Consider the following 25,667-nt stretch of genomic DNA (forward strand, 5'->3'; position numbering starts at 1 on the left):
TTGATAAGGAAAAAATTCGCAGAATTAATAAATTTAATAGAATAACTAGACAATTGTTCTTATTTTATTTATTTTTTAATTATTTCAAAAAATTTTGCTGATTTTTTTTTTTTTGTTCAAAAAGGAAGGAATTTTTACTCTTGAAAATAGTATAATTCACATCTCTAGATTAAAAATTATTACTTTATTAGACTTGCGGTTTTTATTTATATGTCAGTTACCTTCTATTAACCTTTTCTTTCTTAAAGGTTAATAATTATTGACGCATGCGATTCAACCAGTAATAAAAATTGATCTTGTTAATTAACAAAATAAATTGAAGATGAGATATAAGTTCTTAATTATTTATAAGAAAAAAAAATGTAATACATTGTTTTCATATGTACTTCCATTTGTAATAGTATTTTTTACAATTACAATTTAGAAATTTTAAAAACAAAATTTTAATTTTTTTTTAAAGTAGAATAAAATTATAATTAGGGAAATTAATTAATAGAAATCAAAATACAATTATTTGTCTATAAAATTCGTTTTTTTTTTATTTTATACAAAACACGCATTACAAAAGATTATTTAAAAAAAAAAACTTACACTTGCGATACTTACATAAATATATTTACATATCGACGTACAAACTAAAAACGCAGTAAATACAAAATTTTTCGAAAATTTTGACTTTTTTTTAAATAAAAAAGATTCTTCTTTTTAAAATCATTTTTATCCTAAAAAAAAAAATATTTCTTTTTACAATTTTTCTCGGTTTGTTTCGAACAACCAATTATATAATTGCAAAAATATCTCTTAACTATACGTTAAAAATAAAAATAAAAAAAAAAAAATACTCTCGATAACTAGAAAATAAATAAGTCAGAGCCAATTTACAGTTTTGAAAAATATACACAGTAATAAAAGCGAATTTGCTTTCAAAAATTATTCGTTGTTAAATTTGTTTTGTCAACGAAAATTCCACCATAGTGAAACACTTAATGTGAAAATCACAAGAAATGAATTTGACGATGAAAATTCAACAGAGCTTGATAGTCTTTTCATTTCGGAGCAAAATGTATTGTTCGGTTCGGGTAGTGTTGTGTAATTTGGAAAACTTTGAATTGTTGCAGGCTGTAAGGAAAAAATTTTAAAAAATTATTATACATTTGTATATTAAATATTTTAACGAAAAATATATAAAAAAAATATTTTTTTTCCTACTTAATTTTTTTTTTAATTAAATAAAATTTACCATAGCAAGATTGTCGTTTCTCATTCTGCAAAACGTCATATGTTTCCCGTGATATAAACTTTTTTCAATAGATCTTGAAAGAAGTTCTTCCGTCCAAGGTATAGCTAGCATATGCTCTGCAAAGGTACGACCTATAAACAAAAAATATTAAATTAAATTTTTACAAATTAAAACTTTTTTTATTAAAAAAAAAAAAAATGTTTAATGTTTGCCATTAGGTAAAAATCTCATTTCTAATCACCTTTAAATTCGGAAGGTTCCTCTATAATAAGAGTTGAAAATAATTCATCATTATTATCAGCTTCTTTATAATCTCTCAACGCTCTTAAAGCAGATTCTGCTTCTTTCACCAATTGTTTATCAATTTTATCATTTGGCTGAACAGCCGGATACACTGAATGCTGTTGTTTCGTTAAAGTTGGCAGAGCCAAAGCATCAAATCTAAAATTAAAAATTCATACTAATTAAATTTAAATTTATAAATTTTTAATGACAACTGGTACCATAGCAACTGATACCACATTAACTGGTACCACAGCAACTGGTACCATAGCAACTGGTACCATAACAATTGGTACCACATTAACTGGTACCACAGCAACTGATACCGCATTAACTGGTACCATAGCAACTGTTACTATAGCAACTGGTACCATAGCAACTGGTACCACATTAACTAGTACCACAGCAATAGTACCATAGCAAATGGCACCACATTAACAGGTACCACATTATTCTGGTACCATAGCAACTGGTACCATACAAACTGGTACCATAACAATTGGTACCACATTAACTGGTACCGCAGCAACTGGTACCACATTAACTGGTACCACAGCAACTGGTACCACATTAACTGGTACCACAGCAACTGGTACCACATTAACTGGTACCATAGCAACTGGTACCATATCAACTGGTACCACATTAACTGGTACCACAGCAATGGTACCATAGCAACTGTTACCACATTAACTGGTACCATAGCAACTGGTACCATACAAACTGGTACCATAATAATTGCTACCATAACAATTGGTACCACAGCAATGGTACCATAGCAAATGGCACCACATTAACTGGTACCATAACAACTGGTACCATAGCAACTGGTACCACAGCAACTGGTACCACATTAACTGGTACCATAGAAACTGGTACCATAGCAACCGGTACCATAACAACTGTTACCATGGCAACCGTTACTATGGTAACGTAATTGAATTCTAAATTTAAATTTAGAAAAAAAAATTGAAAAAATAAAAAATTTTATATACCCAGTACTGAGGAAAATTTTTTCAAGATGATCCATTGAAATGCCTTTAAATGTATTGATGCCCAATGTTTTGAAAAGATCTTTTACAGGTGTCATACTGTAACAGGCGGCAAGTTCTGTTCTTGGATAATGAACAACAAATGCTAAACACATTTCTTGTGATGCTGCATAACCACCCAATGTGGGTCGTTTTCTATCGAGTGTACCATAAACACATTCAGCGACAATTTCATCACCGGGTAAAATTTTTACTTCTTTCTCCAATGTATGAGATTGTTGATAATCAAAATCAAAATGATTATCTTGAACAATTGGTGGCAGTTCATTGCCTTCTCGAATATGTTTTAAACTCAATTTTCTACCAGCCAAATGTGAATGAAGAACAACTGACACAACATTTACACCATTGTTCGGCAACATCTGTTTTAAAAAAAAAATAAAAATTATCATCAGACATTTTGTTAACAATAATAGATTTTAAATAATTTATTTTTTATTTTAGAATTAAAATTTTTTTAACATTCTCATGTGTGTGTTTCTTTCTTTTTAAATTCTTTTCTTAAATAATGATTTATATACTTTTAAGTATTTTAAGTAGTTTTATTAGTTTTCCGATTAAGAAAATCTTTTAATCTCTTTTTATATATAGATATATAAAGTAAATAACACTTCAACGATAAAATATCAGTTATTATTCTAATAATATTTGTTTAGATTTATTTGCTAAACTTAATCGTAAAAGTGTTTTTGTTTTATCTAAATAGATTTAATTGCGGGTATTAATTTTTTGAAGTTAATTGCAAATCAGATAAATTTAAGATTGCAAAAATTATGTAATTTATCAAAAATATCATATCAAAAATTGTACATTTTTTTTTTAAGTATTCTTTTTAATATTTAAAATAAAAATATAAAAACACAGATTTAAAAGATTTCACTTATCAATCATCGTGATATATATAAAATAGATTTTTGATGAAAAAGCTGTCCAAAAAAAAAAAGAAAAAAACGTTTAAAAATCTTGTCGCATTGCAAAGTGAGTCAGGTCATGTAAAAAAAAAGAAGAAAAAAAAAGAAGAACTAGGACCGACCTTCTTAGAATTCATAATGAGTGATAAGTTATTATGAGTCAACTTCTCAACTTAAGAAAGATTCAAATCTGCTGACAATGATCTTTCTCTGTTCTCATATATGGATATACACATATATATATATATATATACGCGTTTCCGATTGTCGTGGGAAATAATTATATATACATTTACAAAAAAAAAAAAAAAAAAATCTGCTCATTTCTCCTTTTAATGTGTGAGATAAACTCACCATCTTAATGATTATTATGCTATCTTTTAATTCCACAACTTTGCGGATGTGTTTCTAATTTTAATTGTACAATAAATAAAACAAAACAACAATATGCTTTCTGCGGTTAATTAACGAAAAATTCACACAAAAAGAAAGATATTAAAAAAATCAAAAAAAAATATCAAAAAGTAATTTTTAAAAATAGTTTTTTTTAATATTTTTAAATATTTAAAAAAATTTATTATTATTATTATTATTATTATTATTATCATTATTATTAATGATAATGATAATAATAAGATTTATAATTAATATTATTAATAAATAAATAAATAAAAATTATCTTCAAAACCATTATAGATATATTTTTACCATATTTGTGCAATCTTGAGTGCAATATCCAGCAGTCGCATATTTCTTCTGCCGAGGGGGAACCACATGAAGAGGAGTCACAGCCACTCCAGCAACGAGAATACCGGCTTCATTTTTACGAAGATTAGAAGTGTAATGAATTCTCACACCGCTGCTATCAATAATTTTCTTATGACCCGGATTGTTGTAGTGAACTTCCAACATATAATATGTTCCTTCTTTATGTTCCGCCACTGGAATTCCAATGTGTTCAGGAAACCATTCTCCTAAAGAAAAAAAAATTTTTTTGTCGTCATAAAAAAAAATATTTTATTTTAAAAATTTTACAGAATTTGAAAAAAATAATTTTTTTTTACAGAACTGTTCTGTAAATTACCAACATATTTCTCAACTTCCGTTTCTTTAAAGCATTTTTAAAATTAAATTACAGAACAGTTCGGTAAAATTTGAAAATTTTTTCTTATGTACGAAATAATTTTTCAAATGAGATATGTTTACCAAAAAAAAAAAATAATTTTGGTTTCCCGTTTCTTTTTTGAGAGGTAAATGAACTCTTCAATCATGATCGAATTTTGTGGTCTTGTGAAAGAAGGAAAGAAAGAAAGAGAGAGAGAGAGAGAGAAAGTTGAATGAAGAAATTACATTCAGTTTGAAAATAAAATGAATTGAATTTGTGAAAAAAAATTCTTTCTCATCTTTACCTTTGCTTCCACGAGCCCAGGCGAGTACTGGTTGCAGACAGGATTCCCATTCTCTTGGCATCGTTGGACTATAGCAATGCGCCCCAGCAAGTTTCGTATGTTTTCCAAGGGTCGGTGAAGTCGAAACACATTCGTACAAAATCACGTGGTGTACAAGAGCCTCATTCGCCTTCTCCACAAGTGGAGTGTACTGTGAAAAAAAAAAAATGAATGAAAAAAAAAATGAAGAATAAAATAAAAAAAAAAAAAAAAAGTTGATTAACTACCACAACTTCTTCGAAACCAGTTTCTGTCTTTAATTAAGTGAGGGAATTCAGAACTTGGTGCGAAAAGTAGTTCCTGGGAAATCGATGTACACGGTTTCACTTAATGACCCAATTACTTATTTATATAGTTCAAAATTCTTTTTTTTTTCTCTTTATAATTCATTGTTTTATATATTTTTAAAATATTTTATAATTTTATATATTTTTTATATATACATACTTATTTATTATATATAAAAGTGTTATTTAAGAACTAGGTATTTTATTTTAAATTCCGCTAATAATTGAAAGATGAGTAACCAATTAAAATTAATTTTTTTATTCTCGATAGAAGGAAAAAAAAATGTTTGCTGTTTTATATCCGATTAAAATCTTTATTTTCGGCAGCTGTTATTTCAATAGAGAGAAAAAATTTTCTTCTAAATTTTTTTTTTTTGATGTTGTAGTGAAAAATTTCAAGCATTGGCATAGTGATTTACAAGAAAGTGTGACATAATTTATGGATCATAAAGATCGCCTAACGCTCATCGATGAAAAGATAACAGAGAGACTAGCTCAGGTACATTAAGCATTCTAAAAAGTGGACAAAGCAAGAGATCGAGAACGGGTTGATCCTTCCCCTTTTTTTTTCGTGTGATATCTCATTGACAGTCCGTAAACGTTTTTCGAGTTTAGTATTTATAGGTATGTGTGACATCACTTCACGAAAGAGTCAGGTGTCTCTTTCCATTTTAGTGACAAGTTACTCATCGTTCTTTTATTTTTCAAATTGACGCGGAAATTTTGAATATAAGAAAAAAAATAACTGAAAAATAATTGCTTTAACTTTGTTTTTAATTTTATTTTCTTAATGCATAATAATTATTATATAGCAGTTATGCAAAAACGTAAAATTTAAAATTTTTTTAAAAAACCCGCCCTTATTTCTATTATAAGCGCCACTAGGCGGCGCTGCGTTACTTTACACAAATATCAATGCTCCCTCTGTGATTCAAAATTTCTTTATCTTTTAATGTGATACTTTTTTTTGGTACTTTAAGAATATTGTAAAAATTCAATTCTGCAATTCTAATTATCAACTTACCCCAATCATGTGATGTTTTTCAATCATTGGAGCTTTAAAAATCTTGCACCAATATTCAGTGTCCGTTGTATCGGAAACAGCAAACTAAAAATAGATTTTAAAAATTTTTAAGTATTCCTTTTTTAGCAAAAAAAAAATTATAATTACAAACCTGGTTGAGTTTAATATCCCAGAATTGTACATCAGGACTTCTGGGTGGTGGTGGTGGATGTGGTGCAGGTGCCTTTAGTCGTAGGGCCCTACCACCACGTTTTTCACCATGAAAAGCTGCCGAATTTAATTCAGGATCATTGGGATGAATTGCCCAAAGTACTCTAATCGTATCACCCTGAAATTAAATATATATATCTAGAATAAGAAGCATTCATAAAGAATTCGGGTTAAATAAAAAAAAAGGGAACAAAAGTTATTATTTAAAGAGGAAAAAAAAAAAAATAGAAATAATAAGAAGAAAAGTGAGAGTATATAATCGAGGCGCTTGATACTCGATTAGAAGTATTTTAATAGGGCCCCGATTTCTTTTGGGGCGAGCTTTTAAATCGGTGGCATCCCGCTGTCTCAAAGGGTGAGGACGGCATGCTAAAACGCCTAAATGTCGCCGCGGGAATTCCTGCCCTCCTAGGGTCTTTTAGGGCCCTGAGAAATTCCCAATCGGACACGAAATATAAATCATTGAAGAAAAGAGAGAGAATGTTCTCGCGAAATATTCTAATTTCTATATAGTTTGCTTTTTTTTCGAAAATTCTTAATCTGCAAAAAATTTCTTTATATGTGAAAACAACTTTTCCAAATGAAAAAAAAAGATTATTTAAAAAAAGAACTAAAAATAAAAACTAATTTTTTTTTTTAAGGAATGCTATAGAAGAATTTTTTTTTTCTCGTGAGATGATGTCATCTTTGACAATTTGACAAAATAAATTTTTTTCAATAAGCCTTACATTTAATGGCTTATCCTCTGGATCACACGTTTCCCACTTTCTCGAGAATATAATCGTCGTGTGAGTTTCATTTTGATAGCCATCGACAATTTCAACATCTTGAGATACATCCGTCACTGGTGCAGTATTTGACTCCTCAAGACCGTGAGAATCCTAAAAGCAAAAAAAAAAAAAGTGCATCATTAGAATCACAATAAAATAATTATTTTACAATATTATTTTTGAAAAATTAAATTTGAGTTCTGAAAAAGAGTACGCTATTCATTTTGAGTAGCGTCAACAAAAATGTGTCAAGTAGATGGTGCCACTAAATGTCATTGGACTCATTTTGAATTTCAATCCAGGTTCTTTTTTTATGATAATATTTTTCTTATATTTTCTTATATTTTGGAAAAAATATTTTAATGTAAAAGAAAAGTAGAAAAATACTAAAAAAAAAAAATGTGATGCTTATTTTTGACTGCAGGAAACGAGAAACGAACATCGCAATCGAATTCCCCTGATCGAAATTTTATTACTGTCTTCAAACAACACACGAAACTCGAGACATCCCACGAAATTCTAAGATCTTAAGATCCGATATGCATTTGGCTTTTGTGCGAGAGTGAATAACCCCAAGAAGAATGTAACGAAAACATATATATTCCTCTTCTTTTTTTTTCTTCATCGTCTATATGGCAATCGTCTTTTCTTCATTTCTTTATTCTCATTTACGCAATAATCAACTTCATCCCTTTAAAATATATATATAAAAAGAAATGAAGAAACGTTTATCAGCTCGTTGGGGTTCGTTGATTTTCATTTCCCATAATATTATAGTTTTCCATCATCCTCTCTTTGTAGTAGTAGTAGTAGTAGTTGTAGAATCTGTACTAAACAAGAAGGGAAGTTGCCTTCCTGCTCGTAATGAATCCAAAATAATTGCCAACAGTCGTCATGCTCAGCGAATACATAGGGCGTTTCAACGTCACGCTTACCTAACTCTCTCTCTCTCTTTTTTTTATCTCTTTCTCTTCTTTCCTTCTCTCTCTCTCTCCTTCTATGCATAGATATGTTCGATGCAATGAACTTCATTCAGAAATAAAAGAGAGGCGTACTCGCCAAGAACGAAGGTTGAGGCTTCGTTCAAGACCTTAAAAGATACACAAGATCTGTTTTTTTTTCGTTTTTTAATAAGGAAGGAAGGATAAGGTTGGTTTGAAACCTTTCAAGTGCATCGACTTCCTCTCTATAATTAATTTCCTCCTAATTACTTGGTAAACTTCTGACCTATCAAAAAGGTGGACTAAAATTTTATTTAATGTATTTATATTTGAAAATAATTATAAAAATTTGATTTATAATGTAGATTGGCAACCGTTACTATGGCATTAATTACTATGGCAACCGTTACTATGGCATTAGTTACTATGGCATTAGTTACTATGGCATTAGTTACTATGGCATTAGTTACTATGGCATTAGTTACTATGGCATTAGTTACTATGGCATTAGTTACTATGGCATTAGTTACTATGGCATTAGTTACTATGGCATTAGTTACTATGGCATTAGTTACTATGGCATTAGTTACTATGGCATTAGTTACTATGGCATTAGTTACTATGGCATTAGTTACTATGGCATTAGTTACTATGGCATTAGTTACTATGGCATTAGTTACTATGGCATTAGTTACTATGGCATTAGTTACTATGGCATTAGTTACTATGGCATTAGTTACTATGGCATTAGTTACTATGGCATTAGTTACTATGGCATTAGTTACTATGGCATTAGTTACTATGGCATTAGTTACTATGGCATTAGTTACTATGGCATTAGTTACTATGGCATTAGTTACTATGGCATTAGTTACTATGGCATTAGTTACTATGGCATTAGTTACTATGGCATTAGTTACTATGGCATTAGTTACTATGGCATTAGTTACTATGGCATTAGTTACTATGGCATTAGTTACTATGGCATTAGTTACTATGGCATTAGTTACTATGGCATTAGTTACTATGGCATTAGTTACTATGGTAACCGTTGCTATAGTAACTATTGCTATTGTAACCGTTACCATAGCAATTGATACTATGGTAACCGTTGCTATAGTAACGATTGCTATGGTAACCGTTGCTATAGTAACCGTTACCATAGCAATTGTTACTATGGTTACAGTTCCATGACATTGATATGGTAATCCCAGCTATAGTTTTTAGTTACCGTTACTATAGTAACTACAAACCTTAAAAAATATCTACTTTACATCCTCGAGTGAAGAAAATAAATTAAATTTTGAATTTACACGCGTCAAGTTCAAATGTAAGGAATTTATTATCATATACTTATTATTATTCAATTAATATACAATATTACACATATATATATATATACTATAAACTGTATAACTTATAATTTATGTTCACTGGAAATATGCGCCTAAAGCTAAAATGAATTTCGAGATCTTATTACGTGTTCATAGTAACTGTCAGTGACATAATTATATGACAGTCATTTGACTGCGCCACAGTGATAAGTAGAATGCGAACACGCAAAGTTCGCACCATACTATATATATATGAATACCATGCGCACATCAGGAAAGGGAAAAAGTAATAATCTCAGTTATTTGATCGGTACACGAACCCAAGCACACGCTAATTGCTAGATTGTATGCGCGAGAATATACATTTTTTAATTACATTTATATCCTTTTAATAGTTCTGAGAACAGTTTCAGGTTCAAGGTTTTTTTAAATAAATATATATATATATATATAAATAACGCGGCAGCAAAGAAGGCGGGGTCACTGTACTCTTTACTATTTACTCTTCTGCAAACGCAATGATTTTTTCTTTTCATATTATATAGGTTTGCTTTTTTATTATTTGATAAAGAAAATATTTCTATTGATTAAAAATGTTTTTTTTCGTTCAAGGGAAAAAAATTGTCCATTTTAACACTAGGGAGTAAAATAGTTATTTATGATACTAGTGCGTAAAATCGTTAACTATAGGAGTTTCATAGAAAATTTCTATGCAACACTAATGCTAGTTGGAAATATTTAAATTATAATTTTTAAACAATGCAAAAAAGTGTTTAATTACGTATGCTAAAATTGTTTAAATTTCCTTTTTATTTATTTTTAAGTATATATATATATATAGATATATCTTGATTGTAAATCAGGTTGTATCCGGTGACGGATAGTGTGTCGAAAATATATATATATATATTTATTTGATAAAATCAAAATCCTTTCCACGAGTAGTTTGCTTTTAATCGTGTACCGCATTCTGCACAATCCACCACTCGTCATTGAATGAGACCTGCTCGGAATACATGAATGCACTCTGAAACGAGTTGGCCACAGGAAACGTATATATATATATACCATATAGTTACCAATTCATGACGTCACATCCGTCAAATTAATCTTTTCTCGATACCTTCTTTTTTTTGTCTCATATTTTTTAATTAAATTTTTTATTTTATATTCTTTTCTTCATTATAGTTAATTGCAAATAAAATGTTCTGGCAAATTAAGTGATTTTCAAAAAATTTATTTTGTTATTATTACTCTCGCCATTATTACTCTCTAAGTCTAGAAATGAGTTTGCTCACTAGGGCTAGAAGAGGCAATTTTACTCCCTAGTGATAAAAAAAGTCATTTTACTGCCTAATATTTTTTTGTATTTTAAAAAAATTAATTATTGACTAAAATATAATTTTTTGAAATTAAAAAACTTTGAGGAATAATTTTTTTTCACCTTTTGAAGTTTAAGAGATTTGAAGACAAGTTTTTGGGTTCAACATTTTGCGGATCTTTGAAAAGGAAAACCTTGGTGAAGCTTTGCTTTATCCCTGCGCAAACCTGAAAACGGTTCCCATGGACCTCGTCGTCGAGAAAAAGGAAGGAATTTCTCTCATGAGGACTGCAGGGCGAGGCGCCACTACAAGAACGGTAGCCAGGTGTTTCAAGGGAGACTATCGTTCTCTCTTTCTCTCTCTCTCTCTCTCTCTCCCTCTCGCTCGCTCCGTCTCGTTCTCTTTTTCCCCTCAGGGCTCCTGACAACCTCTCTCTTTTCAATCTTCCTCTCACTGTTTCTTTTCTACCTCGTCTTTCTTTTGTCAGATTTCCTTCTTTATTTTTTTTTATCCCCATATATCTTTCACTTTCCTTGTTTTTCTCCTTTGTCTGTCAACCATTTGATTATTATTTTTTTTTTTTACAACAGATCTTATTTATTATTATTATTTTCAAATCCTTAAATATATGATGTAACTTGGTTACTTCCGGTTAAGAAAAAAAAACTGATGGTCATTGAACTAGCTATGGATATTATGTTACTTAAGAAGTGTGCCAAGTTGTGATTCATTTGGTAGTGAACGCAGTCGCGGACAGACAGACAGACATTTTTTTTCCTATCATTCAGTCAATTTTTAATATTTAAAAATTGCAATTGTACAATACATTTTTTTTGGGGGAAAAAAAATTTTTTTTTAAAGAGAAAATAAATTTTTAATTATTAAACAATAATTTATGTTTTGTTATAAATAATATGTTTATTTATTATTATTGTAGGTAAATTTAATAGCACGGGGAATTTATATATTTTAAATAAAATAAATATTTATTTCTTGTACAATGTTTGTTCAATTCCCATCCTCCATCAAGTCGTTTAGCAGAACACTTAAAAGAAACTAAGGTATATAAGAAGTCGTTATATCCTTTAAATCGTTTTTATTGAGCCGGTATTTGGAATAATCATTGAATTAATGTATGGCAAAATGATAAGGAAAATTTTCGTGAGAACGTCAACACTAATTTACCAGATCGTTATAACGATCTCTCTATCTCTTTCTCTCCCTTTGAATAATGTACGACTTTTTGATTGTGATCTCTTTTAACGATCGCGTAAGGCTATCACTAAACATATCTCCAATAAACTAACCAAGCATCATCAAAAAAAAAAAACTTTGCTAATCCTTTTCAATATGTTTGAAAATGTAAATATATCTTTCGATTCCCTTGTTTTTATTATCTTTTAATAAGAATTTAATTGAATAATTAAAATCTTTTGATTCTAATTATCAAACATAATTGTCTGAAAGTTGTGATTTTTAGACACTGAATAAAATAAAAAATAAATGTTTTAAAAAATTTCATTTTTAAAGTATATAAAAAACAGCAAAAAAAAGTTTTGCAAATTCGTTTCTTGGTATATTTGTGAATATTTTTTAGAGACCATTTTAGAAGAACAAAAAATTATTACAAACCCTACATTTACACACCGGCAAAAATAAAATTATCAGAATTCGTTTTGTTTCATAACGTTTAACAATGTTCCGTTTTGTTTCAGAATTACACAAATTAAATGTTCAAAATTTCTGTCATTTTCAATGTTGCGAGAATGAAACGACTTGAGTATTAACAAATATATAGGTATATTAAAAGAGATGGCAATTTTAAAGTGGCTGGGAGATTTTTGCGGTAAAAAACCAGAAGGGAGTTTTAAACATCATCCTTTCAGGAGAGGTTGGGATAACCTTCCGTGCTTCCTTAAGGCGATTACTTAAGTCTTAAACGTTGGTTTCTCGATTTTCTAGGATCTTGAATGGATTGGCTGGGATCCTTGTAATTACTGACACAGAATTGCTCTAGAAATGATGTTTTTTTTTTAGAAAAAAAGAAAAATGTTACGGTACCGGAACATTGAAAACCGATATTAGAGCTCTCTTTTTTTTCTTACAAATTACGTAGCACTTTATTGCTTTCAGTTATAATCGACTTTGCAGATGGTAAAAGTTCACAAACATGAATTATACAATCAGATATAATATTCCGCAAGAAGAAAATAATATAAATATAAATCTTCCTTTACATTTTTTAATTCTACATTAATTAAAAGAATTTTTGATCCCTATTTTTGTTTAGATTACAAAAAAAAGGAAAAATTTCCTCTTTCCTGTATTGAAGTTTGTTGTTTTTTTTATCAAAATATCTCCTCCCTTCCCCCTATATCCATTGCTTCATAATATATATAACTTCATTCGGAAGTCAGTAATCAGGCAGCACAATATTGAATTATTCCTTATCCTTGAAAAATATATGAAGTCAGAAAAGAATCGTTTCTTTGAACAAGAATAAATATGAAGCAAATGATGAAAAAGATAAAGTGATGAGAAAGAAGAGAGGGGAAAAAAATGGATAACAAGAGTGAAGCAGATCCCAAGGAATAAAGAATAAAAATAAAAAAAAAAAAATTGCAGAGATCTTTCAAAAGAAGAAAAGACAGATATACCGCGGAATGAACATTGCAAGATTTTTATAAAAGAATCGCAGACAAATAATGTTTATATGTGTATTCACATATATATATGTATAAAGTATATATTTTATTTTTGACTTGGTTTCTACATAGGAATCGTAAATCATAAATATACATTTGGATTATGTTCCCGGTATATGTTAATGAACAGAACCTTCTTCTCTTTTTTGCTTTTATGCCCCCCTTTTTAAACGATATATACCGTTTTGCGATTCTTCCCTCCCAACTCTTTTTTTTTATCGGATTCAATCCGTTACTGGCATACCGATTACACGCGATTATAGATATAATCGATTTGTCGATTATATTCGAAACGCGCGCGAACATTTCCGCCCTGAAACGATGAAGATATTGCCTGACACTTGAACCTTTCGCTTTTGCTGTCATTGAAACGCAGCTTGGGGCACGATTTCTAATTATAACCACGTGGAATTATGTTTCCGCATGATAACGTATTAATATATAAAAAAAAAATTTTTTACTAAAATTGGATAATGAAGTAAAAGACGAGGGAAAAATGGAAAATTACTAATTAATATGATAACAATTAATAACTAATTTTTTTATAATTTAATTCAATTAAAATTCTTTTTTAAAATCTTATTTGAGGAAAATAATTCTTTTTCAATTTTAGTAATACCATATGCCGTACACTGAAGAAACCTACTAAAATTATAGGTTATGTTACTCGATTAAAAGTTCTTTTCTTCAATTATGTAAAAGCAAAATCAGTTTTTTTTTTTGTAACGAAAACTAAAATCAATCCCCTTTGGAAATAATCATAAACATGATTTCTTTCTTCACTAAATTAAGAGACAAAAAGCAAAATAGAAATAGTAAAAAATAAATAAATTATTTAATTTATCCGTACAGAATTAACAAAACTAAATTTAATAAATAAAACTATTGTTTAAAAAGAAAAATTAAATTAAAAATTATTATTCCCTGACTTATGAGCTTCAGGTGGAAATTCACACATGGTAGAAAAGTGTAGATTGCAATTCTCCTCGGGGCAGCAGCAGTTGGGTCCAGTCAAGGCCTCCAGACATCGCCCCCTGTGGCGGGGCCCGACGCGAATCTTCGAACATCACTTGAGAAAGAGAGAGAGAGAGAGAGAGAAAAAAAAGAGCGAGAAAGAAAAAAAAAGAAAGAGAGAGATGGTGGTCCCAACGAGTTGAACTTGGGATGGATGGACAGATTCCCAATTGCAACGGTGCATGCACGACCGCTCCCTGGACCGCGCTTAGCGATTTTACCTCTATTTTTTTCCCCCATTACCCATGATTTTAGCTCTTTTTCATCCTTCGTCATGTCTTCTTCTTTATTTTTTACCCTCCCCACTTCGATCTTCTTCACCTTCTGTTCTGAAAAAACATATACACACGCGGTGTACCACACAATTATAATGCCCAGTTTCAACTTATTTTCCCTGAGAAAGAGAGAGAAAGAAAGAGAGAGAGAGAGACAGAGAGAAAAAGGCTCGAATAACCGGGATTTAAATCGCTATTTGAAACCAGTTGTTTTCTCTCTCGCAAAACATGTAGAAAAATAATAATACAAGAAAGTTAAAAGTTATGGAATTGAAAGTGTACAGAGAGTTATTTTTTTGCGCTCATATACATCAGGTACACTTGTGGTTTGATTTTTGCTTATTATACCGCGCACTTGTCATGAAAAAAGACGTACAACCACAGTGGAAACTTTCATTTTTGATTTGCTTCAATTTATATTTGTTTGATTTCAATTTGATGTTTGTTTGATTTTCGAATTATTGGCATTTTTTTTGCCAGAGAAAATATAATGTGGATTCGATCCTATAGGAACCAAATTCAAGAGCAAAAAAAAGTATTTTTAAACCTAGGGAAGAAAATGATTCTTTTTAACCCTAGAAAGTAAATTGATTTTTAGCAACCTTTGCTAAAAAATTTTTCTTCCTTAGAAACGGTTACTAAGAAAAAATAAAAAAAAAAACAATCAATTATAATAAATTGATAACGATCTGTTTCAGCAAAATTGATTTAATCATGATTTTCAAACGAGATTAGAAACAAGAATACCATTCAGAAAAAAAAAATGCCGAACTCGAGTACGCGCTTGATTTGTGGGTTCGATTACGCGCTGTAGGTTTGCACGCTCATAGATCGACGTGCTAATAATGGAGCTCATCTATCAAAGGAATCGTTGAAGCATATCTCAAAACTTCTCTTTTATATATACATATAAGACAGCTATGAGAGCATCAGACTATTTTGCAAAATAAAATTTATATTCCTCAAGTTTTCAAAAGTCGCTTTCACACATCAATGCACACAGCAACATATTTGCATGTGGATTAATAAATCCTTATATATTCCCGGCCTTCAAATTCTTCTTCTTGTAATTTCAAAAGAAGAAATGAAGACGTGCGGACTCACGTAACAAAAAAAAAAAAAAAAAAAAAAAAAAGAAAGAAAGATGAAAAAAAACGACCTTCGAACTCGACAAAACCAAGTTGGACCCAAAACTAATTCACACCGGCAACCGTTCTGCCTTTGATAATCTTAATCCATGAAATATTCGCCACAGAAGAATGAAATCCCTTTCTTGATTTTAGCGCGCGCTGAGAAGCGCGATAAAGCTGTGAAATCAGCGTGGAAGGAATGATGTCTAAGCTGTTATGAGAGAAAGAGAGACGATGGAAAAAAAAAATTATATTGGTCATTTCAAGACTCCTTTTAATTATAAACGCCTTTGGGAGATTAAAACAGTTAGGTAATTCTAAAAAAAAAATTTCTATATTTATCTCATTTATGCCAAATGCAATCGTTTCGGAAATATTATCGTTCAACAACCTTCGTCTGAGGTTAATTTAAAGATTCCATTACTATCATCCTTTTTCTTAAGACAAAAATTTTAAACAAGAAAAATAAAATTTTTGATTTCTTTAAAAAAACACATACTTTAAACCCTTGCGTGCTAAAAATTGTACTTTTCTCCCGGTCTAATAGACCGAGAAAGCACTAAACGTTCTTTTATTTGAATGTTATGTTAGGTTTAAGGTTATGTTAATTACATTAATTCGTTACAGATGAATTTTTATTTCGTATATATACAAATAAAAAAAAATGTTACTTCGCATTAAAACCATAAAATTATCATTGCTGTGTATTAAATACCATATATTTTTGAAATTTAATAAAATTTTCAAGTTGTAAATTCTTTTTTTAATGCTTATAAATTTGCCCTGAAGAGATTTCGTATCATTGCAAATATGGCCTCGGGCATGGTTATCCTTTGAAAAGCGCACGTACGGGTGCCAGTATATATTGTTAATATATGTGCACGAGCCGGTATACCGATGGCCTTGAACGCGAGCTGCACGTGATCGTTGGAAGCGCGCTTGATTCCCTTGAATTATAATTACTTTAAAAGGATGGTGGGGGGGGAGGGAGTGAGGGGAGAAATTTACAAAGGGGTTTTGACGCCACTTTGTACCCTAGATTACAAGAAGACCAGAAGGCAAATACTTCTTTTTTTGCATCGTAATATATACTTTTGTTTGATCCTATTAACTCATTTCAAACATCTTTTCATATTGTATAAACCATGGTATTTGTTATCTTTTTTTTTTTTTTGCTTCTTGATTCCAATGAACGATAAGAATTAATTTCTTACTTTTTTCCATTATAATATGCGACTAGACAAAAAATAATTATTTTCTTTCACTAAAAATAAATTAATTTTTTTTATCAATGAACACGTTTAAACAGGTCGAATCCCGAATTCCAACTGATACAAGTTTTGTAGCTCAAGTGTATTGCAACTGTTGCAAAATAGATTAACTATGTGGAGTTTTTAAAATTTAACACGTTTAAACAAGTTGAATCCCGAATTGCAACTGTGCTAATTTTAATGGCAAAATATTATTCTTAAAAAAAAATTTATTTCTTTCGAAATAATTTTTTCTTTCCCTCAAAGTCGAAATTTTCTCATTAGATGATTATTTATATTTAATTTTTAAAAGAGAAGCCACATCTCTAATTGAGAAAAAAAAGAAAACAACAGATGGAACATTGAATAAGTTTTTCTTTTTGGAGAGCCACACTGATGCCTTGAATTCGAAGCCCTCCTTCTATTTATTCAGCGATTATATCTCGGGAAGCCACCTGGTGTCACTACGAAATGCGTTTTGCATATTAATTATTGGATTTAATTTTTAATTTATATTTTTAATACTGTTGAATTATTGACCATATATGTATAGATTTGTATAAAGTATTTTATTACTTTTTACACGATTTTTTTATTTTCCTTTTACCAATCAGTTGAGTTTATAGATTTCTTTGAATTACTAAATGCAATTGTTGGTTAATTAATGAACAAAAATTTTTTTGTGTAATCTTTTGGGGTATCTTTACTGTCAAGCAAGTTACATCATTAACGGTGTATAATCTATTATATGTGTGGGTAATTTTTTTTTCTTTCTCTCTCTCTCTCTTTTTTTATAGTTCGTCAAGATCAAGAACGAAACGTCAAGGCAGATCGATCGTGCCGAAGAAAGGCGGACCTCCTCTGCTATGGGCCAGATGTAAATTTATCATGACTTTATCTCGTCGGTGAGACAACGTTCGTTAATTTTATCCTTTCCTTCTTCTCCAGCCGCAGACATTTATTCCTTTTTTTTAAATGCTATTTTAGATATATACTCAGAGGCACAAAGAACATATATGAGAAGAGTCATTAAAAATCAAAAACTGATTCCTTTTTTCTAATTAATATCAATGAAATTAAATTTTAATTTAAAAAATTTGTTTTAAATATATACTGCAGTAGCAAAAAATATTCCCACTGAAAAAATATGAAATTGCCGACAGTTAATTTTGTCTATCTTTCTGTTTGAGAAAACCCGCATTCACGAATGATAACGCAAGTGCATCATTGAAAGAAGATGGGACGAACTAAAAAGAAGAAGAAGGAAAGATTTCTTCTTGTTAAAGAAGCTGTGTGGTATCTGTATATATACCCATGAGACTGCAGTCGTAATGGAAATAAATTTAATTAAGATTAGGAATTCTGAGAACCTGGTCGAAGCAGGTTCCTCCCTTGGCTTGCTTTTGACCTTCCATTGGTTTTCTTCTCTTGCTTACGCTGTTCTTCCACTTCGTTGGGCTCAAATTCCAATTAAAAAATTTTGCGAGACACTCCCAAACTTGTCCAAAATTTAATCTTATATAGGCAAAAAAAAAACAATTCAAACTCTATTAAAAAGAAATTTAATTATTTTACAATTCGAATAGATCAAAATATGGTGTCGAATTGCCTCTATTCGTGGAATGTGTAATTTTCATGCAAATTAGATTATAATTTTAAATTGCAGTTATTTCTGTTTCTGTAGGAAACAATTTGGATGAGAAAAATAAAATACAGTAACCAAAGAATTTAGCTTCCGTTTGCATCAAGTAATTTTGCTTTGTACAATATATTTAATGGTACATAAATTTTTGAGATGACAAATCTGCTACTGGTAGAATAAAAAGAACTTGCGGACTTTATGCTACTTCTGTAGCATACTAAAAACATTTCTCTTGCTCTCATAATCAGAGAATTTTGATCAAGGAGTCATAAATTTTGATGCTGCAAAAAATGTTCCATTTGTCAAACCAAAAAAATCTGTTACTTCTTTTAAGAAACAATTTGCATTGGACCAAACAAATTTTGATAGAATGTATTCCAAAAATCTTCCATTTGGCAAACCAAAAAAATTTGTTGCTCCTTTTCAGAAACGTATTGGAAAACAAATTCTGTTAGAACTAAAACGAATATAGTAAACAATTATAAAAGAAGAATGGAATAGTTTTGCAAAAGTTCATGACACCGGATGATGATGATGATGATGATGGGAGAGGATCATGGTTGGTTTTTTTTTTGGAAGGGTTTTATATATCGCGAAACGGCTTCATCGTCATCGAATGAGGCGGGTGCCAATTAACGAAGCTCATTAATACAATCGATCTGCTGATCTCGTTGGGTCCAGTGGGTTTGAGCGCATAGTGTGTGCAACCGGTCCTCCCCTTGATTTCGACTCTCTCTCTCTCTCTCTTTTTCTCTCTTCGAAGACGCGAAAGCGATAGTACGATCACCGCTCGGTCAAGCAGCTCACCTCTCCTTTTGTTTTTTAAAGTTCTTTTCGATCGTACTCTGGCAATCTCTTCTTCGCGTTCCTTCTCCGCCTGCTCATCCACTTCTCTTTTCTCTACCGACCGCCTTCTTAATCTTCCTTTAATTCCTTGGCTATTCGATTCTTTATACTTTTTTTCACTCCACCTCATCCCTTCTTTTTTTTCACCTTCATCTTCTTTACTTTGCTCCTTTCTTTCTTAACAATTTCTTTTTTACTCGTTTTCGCTTATTTTTTTCTCTCCCTTTCTCTCTCTTTTATTTCTCAACAAGTTCTCCATGTCTTGAGAACTTATATATACCCGCGACAGGGGATCGAAATTCGAAACATTCTTCTTTTCTTTACAAAATCTCTTTAATCCTTCTTATTTTTGTGAATAATAATCTTATTTAAATAAATGAAACCTTTAAACTTCCATAGCGGTCTCTCAGACCGTTATCTAAACATTTTTCTTACAATAGAAACTTTTAGGTTACTTCAAACATTAAAATTCGTCAATAATAATAATAAAAATAATAATAATAATCGTACAGTTAATGAAGAATTCAATTATTGTCAATCATGATTTCTAGATATTGTTAAGTATATCGACAATCGTCAAATTAACCGGTAAAGTGATACATATAAATACAAGTAGTACAGGATAAAACTGGTCTAACATGATTTCACTTTCTTTCAAAAAAAAAAAGTAATCTCTGTTGACAGATAATATTGATCTTGTTCTTCGTGCCTTGAAAGTAAATGAATCGCTTGTTACGATCATCTTTTCATCAATGCGCATATAGCAATTATAATCATTTTTTTTTTAAATATAAATTCATTCATTCAGAATAATATTCTCCTAAATCACTTTATGACAAAAGCATAATACAAAACCGAAATGTTTTTTTCGATCTATTAATTTTTAAACAGTACTACTACAATGGAAATTCAAAAAAAATATGAATAATATTTTATATAATTTTCATTCTAATAATTAATTAATTATTCGATAATCTTTTTGATACGTGCACCAAAGTTTGATAAAATTTTAAAATCTGCATTCAAAAAATGATGAAAATAATTGGATTATTGTTAATGTAGAACTAACAAATTTGATTTCTTTTTGCATCAAATGTTTTATTCGCCTAACAATTAAAAATGTTTAATTCAAAAATTTGTTAGTTCTACATTAATAATATGTTTATTAGAATTAATTTCACCATGCAAATAAATAATTTTCAAAATATTCTGTCTTATATGATAAAAATAACTTCTTACCAATAAGCTGATTTGCTGTGTGTGATCATTAACCCAAGCTAAAATAAGATCAGCACCCTTCATATGACTCTTCTCATTGAAGCCAATTCCAATATATCCCAATGTTCTAGCAGTGACCTTGAACGTGACAATATTCTCATCAGATGGATCCCATTCAAGTAAAACATCTCCATTTTCATCTAGAATTTCACTTCTACTAAAATTAATATCATCATCGTCATCATCATCATCATCATCCTCAACACTTCTCTTTCGTTTCATCACATCAAAACTAGCTTTAATTCTATATTTTTCATTGGTAAAATATTTTTTCGGTACAATTTTCGGTTGATTTTTTAAAATATCTTTCTGAAAATATTTACTAATTGGTAATTCTTTCATATTATTCTCATATTTTGATAATGCTAATTCATCAATTGCATTTAACAATTCATATTGTTCTTGTTCATTATTCATTTCCTGTTTATTTGGATATTCAAGACCATCGTTCTTAAATGTTTTATTATTATGATTTGATGATTTACTCCAATTTTCATCAACATCAAGCCTCTGTCTTCTATAGTTACCAATTCTAAAAAAAGGACTTTCAACAACACTTCTTTTATTTCTCATACGTTGTCTCAATGGCTCTCTATGATGATGTTTTTTATATTCCGGTGTTTTCATCTCTTCATCCATGTGTTCAACAAACAAATCCAATAAATCCGCACTCACTACCCAATGGGCAGATAATAACAAAACTACCCTTAATAGAAACATTATTATTTTTTTTCACATTCACACAATTGGTATTATTTATTTCCGAGGGGGGGGGGGGTGGTTTTTTTTTAAATAGTTTACTTTTTCACTAAAAACAAAAAAAATTGTTGATAAAAAGTATTTTTTTTTTTCAACGTTTTTCGTCTTCGAGATCGTCCTTTGATGAGGGCTCGTTTCTCATGGTTGATTCGTACATGTTGTACGCACGACAGTTGTGCCGGGACTAATTTAAACATGCGGCCTGCCTACCCCTGCGGATACCGAGCAGTATACAGCAGCTGCTTACCTGCCTGGCAGATCAAGTAAAAGAGAAAGAGAGAATGAGAGAGAATGAGAAAGAGAGAGAGTTCGTGTGCCTTCGTGAAGGCCCGAGGGGCCCTACCCGTTACCAATCGGTAGGCAAAGGCCCCGAAGGCAACCAATCCTGACGCCTTTTTGGCCGAATAAGAAGCAATGGTTACAGCGGAAAAAGAAGTGGCGCGGCGTCCTAGCAGCAAACATAACCCCAACCGCCGAAATTGTATAACCTCCTTCTCTCTCTCTCTTTTTCTTCTCTCTCAATCTTTGTGTATATATGTATTGTACTTTATTGCTGCTTTCGTTTCAGAGACTGGTTCGACAGACTAAGTGGTACGTTGCAAAGAGGCCCCTTGTTCGTATATATATATATATATATGTACACTCACATATATGTATGTACTAAAACTAAATGACCTACCGCGAGAGAGTAGGTACGCAATTATTTTGTACCGGTTTTTTTTTTTTTTTTTTTTTTTTCTTCTTCATCACCAAGGCACCTCTCCTTGGGTAATTGTATTTCGAGTTTGAAACTGATGATGACGTTGTGGGGTTCCTAACAAATTGTTACTCTTGCACGAAATGAAGAAGAAGAAGACGAAGAAAAACAAAAGTGAATAATAAAATATATATATATGACGTTGATGTAATTTACGGACATTGTTTGAAAAAAAAAACAAGGTAGATTAGAAATTTTAAATAGGTGTACTTATTTATCGATTATAGAAATCTTTTATGTGCACTGGAGAAGATTTATTATTAAAATAATTATTTGTAGTAACTTTTACGGTTTTTAAAAATAAAAATCGATTTAAAATCAATTAATTCCATAGATTTTTAATTATTTTCGATTCTAAAACAAATTGATTTGTATTTAGAATTAAAATCATCATTTTATCAGATTTATTTAATTATTTAATTATTTTATTAAATTTCCGAGAATTTGAATTTAATTATGTTTTTTGAAATGGTTTTTTTTTGCTTCTCTCAGAGTAAGATAAAAAAAATTTTCCCACACAAATTCGTGTATATTGCCTGAAAAAAAAAATATGTACATATTTATGATATGTTTAGAAGAAAAAATCCTTATGGTCAAAGAAAAACAGACATTTCCTAAATTTCAAGACATGGAGAGACAGCGTATCAGTAAACAGATATCTGCCGAGTTCATATATGAGAAAAATATACATATACAAAATTCGAAATAAGATTTCGAATACTGATAAAACAATTTTGTTTAAAAACTTGTTAATAATTTATTTTTATTATACTTTTCTCTAAATCTGAGTTAGTAAAAAAGTTTACTATTTTAAATTAGTGACTCACTTTTTGCTTCTCAATTAGTAAAATTCTACTAATTATTAGTAACTTTTACTAACAATTATTAAAATTCTACTAATTATTAGTAACTTTTACTAAGAATTAGTCAAATTTAACTAATTCTAAAGCAAAAAGTGAGTCACTAATTTAAATTAGTAAACATTTTTACTAATTCAAATTTAGAGAGTAATTATGTATATATATTTATTTGTAAATTGTTAAACTTGTATTTTAAAAAATAACTAAAAAAAAAAAAGAAGTTTTAGTCGGAAGTTTCATTTTTCTGACTTTGATTTTACTGAAACTGTTTCAGGTAAATAGAAATGCATCTGTGAAAAAGATGGTCCATGGAAAATTTAATACGGTTTCACTTTAAATTTGGGTTTAGAAGTTTGGCCTCAGAATTTACAAATTTTTTTTTTTCAAGGAGACTTCCAATACATATTGGGCGGAGATACTAAAATTGTCTAAAAGCTTAACATGTGGTCTGCGAGAAATATGTATCTATATATATGTAGCTTCATTTCTCAAGTTATTCCTTGAAAATAAGTTTCAAAAATTTTCTCGTAATTTTCTAAATTTTCAATAATGTGAAAATACAAAATTCAATTATATTTGAAACTGAAAAATTTCGTATAAATTTTTTTTTTAATTAAAAAATTAATATTTATTAATTTTTGTTAATAATATTTTGTTGCCCTTGTTTTTTTTATTTATTTTTTTATCTTATTTTCTCTCTTCATTATAAAACCGAAATGACATCGAAAGAAGGGAGGAAAAAAGAAATATTTTTGATTGAAACAATCGCGGGAGAGAAAATAAAAAGTACAAGAGATGCAAGTTCCTTAATGAGGACCTATTACGACTGTTAAGAAAACCACAAGTCATTCACTAACGGAGCTTCTTTTTCGCCATGGTTTCTTTTTTTTTCTTTTAATCTTTTTTAATTTTATATATGACTAACAGGCGTAGAGCACTTTTTTTTTTTTTTTTATTTTCTATATAAAAGATCTCGTGTGTCGTACAAATTGCAGATCACTGAGAAATTAAAAGTCATCGCGATTCGCACGAATACAAAATAATACCCATCTCACTGCCACAGAGAAAAGTGACTTCAATTATTTATTTTTTCCAAAAACATTTATATATAAATTCTCCCGATAAATTATTTATATTGAGTATGCGAATCACATATGCTATTATAATGATAAAGACAAAAAATTGAATTTTTTTTTATTTGGAAAACAAAGGTAGATTCTCGAGTGGAGGAAAAAAAAAGTTGAGACGTCTTTGCGGAGATTTTTTTACTGAGAGAAAGAGAAAAAAAAAGAAAATACAGGAAAGATTTCGACTACTTCCTGCGGAAGCGTTTTTGTAATCGTATATATATATATAGTCGCTGATGGCGGTGGTGTCGTTATATACGGAATAGAGAAGAGAAAAACGGAGGGGCTGCAAAACTAACTGCGGCAGATGCTAGCCCTTGGCACGCGCCCTTCTGCTCATTTTCAGTGATGCTCAACTTCATAAGAAATTTCTATTTAATAATTTCTGTATCTTTCTAATCTGATTTCGTTTTTTACGAAAAGAAAACCGAAAAAAAAATTTCTGTCATGGAAAATAAATCCAAAATATATTCTTTTGATATCAATTTGATATTTTCTCAAACGATTTTATTTTATTGAAATTTTTTTTGTAATAACTATTTCATTTGAATTTTTTAAATCGTAATATTTACACTATTTTTCTAATATATACAATTTTGATGAAAGTTTTGATAATTAATTTACAGATTTTCAGAAAAAATTGGAGAAAAAAAATTTAATCAAATAGAAAGAGAGTAGGTCAGAATATAATAGGGTTTTTATTTTCTCAGCCAGGTAGATTTTATGAATCAACCATATTATTGCAGTGGTTGTCAGGTTTTTGGCAGCTGTTTATAAAAAGGCGCGCACAGGTCTTAGTGATGGTTTCCTTGCACACGCGTTTAGTGTATCGAGTTTCGCAGTCTTAACATTCTCATTTGGAACATTACACCACTCTATATATATATATCCGAAAAAGAGTTATCGATCCTTTTGCTTCTGTCACCTCTTTTTTTAAAAGAAAAAAATAAATCGTGAATTTTTTTTTTAAATTTTTACTTTTGAAACCGTGTAAAAAGCGAAAAATTTTTTTTTCTGTTCTAAATAAATATTAAATGCAAATACGATTTTATCTCTTATTTAAATAAACATTGAAATATATATCCTTTGAATTAATTAATTGCTACTTTGAGAAAGGGAGTATACTTGCAATTAAAAAAAAAAAAAAACAGAATTTTATAAAATCGTATAAGAAAAATATAAATGAGACAATATTAAGTTTGC

At 29.8% G+C, this 25,667-nt stretch overlaps 1 protein-coding gene across 1 annotated transcript; it reads right to left on the reverse strand.

Annotated features, from left to right (window-relative positions):
* Positions 1-568: 568 nt before the first annotated feature.
* On the reverse strand, positions 569-21,950 carry LOC127278383 (MOXD1 homolog 1). The gene is made up of 10 exons (XM_051300090.1): positions 20,923-21,950; positions 7,183-7,335; positions 6,396-6,572; positions 6,245-6,328; positions 4,895-5,084; positions 4,194-4,459; positions 2,518-2,936; positions 1,482-1,681; positions 1,241-1,371; positions 569-1,119 (listed from the first exon to the last, which is right to left on the reverse strand). Exons 1-10 carry the CDS (start codon positions 21,679-21,681, stop codon positions 955-957), a joined length of 2,544 nt encoding a protein of 847 aa, XP_051156047.1. The 5' UTR covers positions 21,682-21,950; the 3' UTR covers positions 569-954.
* Between the last annotated feature and the right edge of the window lie 3,717 nt (positions 21,951-25,667).

Source organism: Leptopilina boulardi, unplaced genomic scaffold, assembly GCF_019393585.1.
Source record: "Leptopilina boulardi isolate dan_hultmark-lab unplaced genomic scaffold, ZJU_Lbou_2.1 LbouV2_202, whole genome shotgun sequence".
NCBI classification, from domain to species: Eukaryota; Metazoa; Arthropoda; class Insecta; order Hymenoptera; family Figitidae; genus Leptopilina; species Leptopilina boulardi.